The 4,828-nt window shown below is 33.9% G+C and overlaps 1 protein-coding gene across 1 annotated transcript in view; it reads left to right on the top strand.

The window, feature by feature from the left end:
• The first annotated feature begins 1,705 nt into the window (after nt 1-1,705).
• The window catches only part of LOC102765862 (uncharacterized protein CXorf57-like), a 12,343-nt gene continuing 9,220 nt past the window's right edge, over nt 1,706-4,828 (top strand). Inside the window, exons 1-2 of the mRNA XM_006758666.2 lie at nt 1,706-1,718; nt 2,398-2,688. Coding sequence (XP_006758729.1) covers nt 1,706-1,718; nt 2,398-2,688 — 304 coding nt within the window. The remainder of the gene's footprint in view (nt 1,719-2,397; nt 2,689-4,828) is intronic.

Genomic DNA, 4,828 nt, shown 5'->3' with positions numbered 1-4,828 from the left:
ATTAAATTAAAATTTTTAAGTATTCTCTAATATACTCTTTGTAATACTTTAAGCAATAAAAATATAAATAAATAAATAAATAAAATATTGCTGTTGATAACCAGTGTCTACAAATACCTCTTTTATTAAATTTATACACATTTGTATTGATTATGAACATATAATTGGGATAGGTAATTACAGTCCAAGTTACTAAATTAAAAAATAAAAAGCATGGTTTTTCAGAGGAATTTTTACGATAAATATTTGTACCTTGCCAGTCCTTAATATTAACACTGAAAAAAGAAAATAGGCATAGCCCTGACCAGTTTGGCTCACTGGATAGAGTGTTGGCCTGCGGACTGAAGGGTGCTGGGTTCGATTCCGGTCAAGGGCATGTGCCTTGGTTGCGGGCACATCTCTAGTGGGGGGTGTGTGGGAGGCAGCTGATCGATTTTTCTCTCTCATCGATGTTTCTAACTCTCTATCCCTCTCTTTTCCTCTCTGTAAAAAACCAATAAAATATATTTTTTTAAAAAACAAAATAGGCATAGAAAATATTTTGAGTTATTCCTGCCAGGGTCAACCATAGGATTTTTTTATAAGGTAAATGTAATTATTCAATTTTTAAAAATTAAACTTGTTCTTTGCATGCTATATTTTTTAACAAGTCAATCATGAACACACAATATAACTTGGGACATTGTCATAGCTACTTATTGCTGCTCTAATTATGTACTTTTATTAGTTTGGGGAGGGGAGATTTATTTCTAGAAAGTAAAAATATTAAATCATTGCCCAATTCTCACTTTAGTCTAATACTATTAACTGAGTTTTTCTGTTGGCATTTATTGATTCCTTTCCTTTTCATGTGTGATTAAATATTTTATTATTTTTGTTGTCAAGCATTTTATGAGATGTTAAATGAATTCATCAACTGAAATTTGAGTTTAAATAGTCTTGGAATATTTCAGTATTTTAAATTCCTGGTTAGAAGTATATATTCATCTTCATCTTTTATTATAATTTAATCTAGTATTTTACCTTGTAATAAAATTTTAGTAAGTCTCTTGTGTGTTTTAAGAAACCAAAAAGTAGCTGATTTGGCTCAGTGGATAGAGCATTGATCTGCCGAATGAAGGGTCCCAAGTTCGATTCCAGTCAAGGGCACATGCCCTGGTTGCAGGCTCTATCCCTAGTCAGGGGTGTGCAGGAGGCAGCCTATCAATGATTCACTCCCATCATTGATGTTTCTATCTCTCTCTCTCTCCCTCTCCCTTCCTCTCTGAAATCAATAAAAATATTTTTTTAAAAAGTAACCCAAAAAGTAGCCTAAGAATATGGAATAAAGTTAGTAAAGCAGAAGTAGTATATTAATCAAATTGAAACCTTACTGTTGATGCTTCTTTCTGCCTCATCAAGGTTGTTGTGTGTGTTTTTTTAATGCTAGGGTAATAATGAATAGCAAGGCATAAGCAGCCTACATGGAAGCAATTCAGCAGCCATGGTAAACTTTGAAGCAGAGTTGCTGTCAGCTTTCCTCAGCTAGCAGAACTGACAACATGAGGGTCTTGTTCCAAAATCTATTTTTTTCTGATTATACCAAATATTTTCAGTTTCCAGGGTATATTATTCAATTAAAATCGTATTTCACAAAATTTCTTAGGACAGTGTCTAGTACATAATAGGTACTTAATAATTATTTGCTGAAAGAATGAATGTCGTAATGTGTGGGGAAGGTATTATATTTTGCCTTAGAAACTGTGTTAGACAAACTGTACATAAATGATAAATTAACTTGATGTTAGAGAACAATCCAGAATTGAAGCAATCTTTCATCTCAATTTAGTTCTCTCTTTGTTTTCCATATGTCAGTTATATCTGAAAGAGGTGTCATATAAATAAATGGTCCTTTTGAAGGAGAGTTATATCCAAGGAAAAGACTGTCTTGTATTTGTTCAGGCTACTTTTTGTTCAGCAAAGATGAACAAAATATTGTTTTAACCTTAAATTCCACCAATAGTGAGTGGTGGTCCCATCTCTAAAGGTTATTAATCTCACGAATTTGTTTTACCTTGAACTTGTCACTGAATATAAAAGGAATATATGTTTATTTATGAACATTTAGAAAATACAGAAAAAGTATAAAGAAGATAATTAACAAATCTCCATAAAGCCATTAGCAAAGAAAACAATATTACTTTTTAATTCTTTAGAGTAAAAGTTTATTTTGAAAGTGAATTTTGTTCTTTCCTCACTTTAATAAATATCTTTTAGATATTAATTCTGCATTTTGTAGGTGGTTGTTAGATTTTTAAAGTTAACTATTCCTTCTTAATCTTTGCTTTTTTTGTAGAAAATGGTTTGATTCGGTTAATTTATAGGTCAATTGTGTTTATTTTATTGTGTCTTTAACAGGTAGAGAAAGTGCAAGCACTGGTATTAAATGGAAAGCCAGAAAAACTCTAACTCATAGTTGGGAAAGTCAACTGTGGAGAGAGAAAAAGTTTGGCTTAAGAGAGCACCTATATTACAGACCTGTTTATGCTGAAAGTATTCCACGGAAATTTGTTTTCGAACACAAAAATTTTCTTATTCAGCAGTATAATTGTCAGCCTGCAAAATACATAGTACCAGAAGAAAGTTCCCCAAATCTTAATGATTTTAAGAGGGCCCAAAGTCTTGGACATTTTGAAATAACCATCCTCGGTAAGTCAACTGTTTTTCCCTTTGGATATTATTCATTTAACATATTTTAAATACAGATGATAGTATTTTGCTTCAAAAAAATTAAGTGCCCTCACAAAAAAAATTAAGCCCAAAGAGTGCTCTTGTTTAGTCCAAACCAAAGGAGTAGAGCACTACTCTAGCATACATTAAGCTCTAACTGTGGGCGCTTAAACATTGGCAAGTCCTTGGAAAGTATTTGGGGGAAAAAGATTGGGAACCTAGGGAACTTTCCTCATCCCAGACTGACTACTTATAAAACTGATTCTGTTCTGTTAGGCACCACTTTCTTACCCATATTCTCTGTCTCTTACTCAGAGCATCTGAACCATCGAAAGGTAAAATGTAGGTTAAAGAGAAAAGGGTACTAATCAATAGATGCTCCTAAAACAGGAGTCTGTTTAGCCCTGAAGAAAATAAAATTCTCAAGTAACACAGGTTGAACAGAAAGAAATTACTGAATAAATATCCCCTGTCTGATAAGGGAAATAAGCTAATTTCCTCAGGTTGTTTAAAATAGAGAAATAGCTACAGAATTTATAAAATTGTAAAGGAACCAATATATTTTTGTATATTTATTTTTAAGTTTGTTTTTAATGAGTGAAAATGTACACAAAAGTATTTCTATTATAAAATTTTAGCGAACATGAGCTAATCTCAGTCAAGGAAAACATTTTATTTGTATTTGTGTTTTAAAGGAAGATCTTGTTACCTTAAAATGAAAGAATAAGGAAAAATCATTGGCAAATGAATTTAATGCCTGAAAGAAATTGCAGTTCATAGATTTTTACATCTGGACTACTGGAATGAATTACCTTGACCTTTATCAAGATTCCTTTTTTCTCCTTTACTCTCTCCTGCTCCCACTTCCCCTACTTTCTTACACATAAATATGTACATACATGTGTATAATCTATTAAAAGTGTGAATTTCTATTCACTCTGTTAGGGAGTCTTACATATAAATTTCAGATGCTTTTTTTTCACTAGACTGCATTACTTGGTCTTTTGAGGTCAAGTTTATCCATCTTAGTTTTATATCTAGGAAACAAATATTACAGCAACAATTTCCCTTATATCACAAAAAAGTAACCATGGAAATAATGAGTTCATCTGGAAACACATAATTTGAATATTTTTCTTCATTTTAACAAGGTACTGGTTCATTAAACATTTCTGCTGTCTTACTAGTAATTGTAAACCTTTGAGGCTTTTGCTATGCACCACATAAAAGCAAGAATCAAATGCGAAGAAGGCAAATTTATCATTCTGCCCAACCACTTTTAATTCATATTATAACTATACTGTTTTATATCTTGCCTGTTTTCAATGACTTAAGGTGGTTAACAGGGATCAGGGATAAAAGACAGTGAAAAATAAGCCATGTATGGATGAAACAACATAGAATATTTAAAAGAAAACAAAAAATAGGTGTTTCTAGGTACTTGAAAATAACCAAAATTCTATCATTTGATAGCAACTTTATGTCTGCTTTCTGGCAAGAAGGGAAAAAAGGGATTTTTTCCTGATGAGATATTTTACTAGAGTTAAAAGAAATTTGGATATCTTCTAATCCTACTTTCTGGCTAGGTTGAAGTCAGGCCATAGAAATTATGTTTCCTTAGTTTTCTATTACAGAGAAAACAAACATATGTAGGAACCCTATTTATTTCTCTAACAAAACTCTGAATTCTAGTTTTAACCAAAGAACTCACAAATCCTATATAATAAAAGGGTAATATGCAAATTGACCCTAAAGGCGGAACGAATGGGAAGGACAGGTGGCTATGACATGCACTGACCACCAGATGCTCAATGCAGGAGCTGTCCCCTGGTGGTCAGTGTGCTCCCACAGGGGATCTCTACTCAGTCACAAGCCGGGCTGACAGGCTGATGGCTGCAAGCACAGCAACAGTGGCGGGAGCCTCTCCGGCCTCCTTGGCAGCACTAAGGATGTCCGACTGCGGCTCCCAGGCTGCCAGAGGGATGTCTGTCTGCCAGCTTAGGCCTGATCCCCCAGGGAGGGGGCCTAAACTGGCAGGTGGACATCCCCCAAGAGGTCCTGGACTGCGAGAAGACACAGGCCAGGCTGAGGGACTCCCCGCCCCAAGTGCACGAATTTT

This window comes from Myotis davidii, unplaced genomic scaffold (genome assembly GCF_000327345.1).
Source record: "Myotis davidii unplaced genomic scaffold, ASM32734v1 scaffold1555, whole genome shotgun sequence".
NCBI classification, from domain to species: Eukaryota; Metazoa; Chordata; class Mammalia; order Chiroptera; family Vespertilionidae; genus Myotis; species Myotis davidii.
Note: the sequence above shows the minus strand (reverse complement) of the source record. Positions and strands in the feature narration are given on the sequence as shown.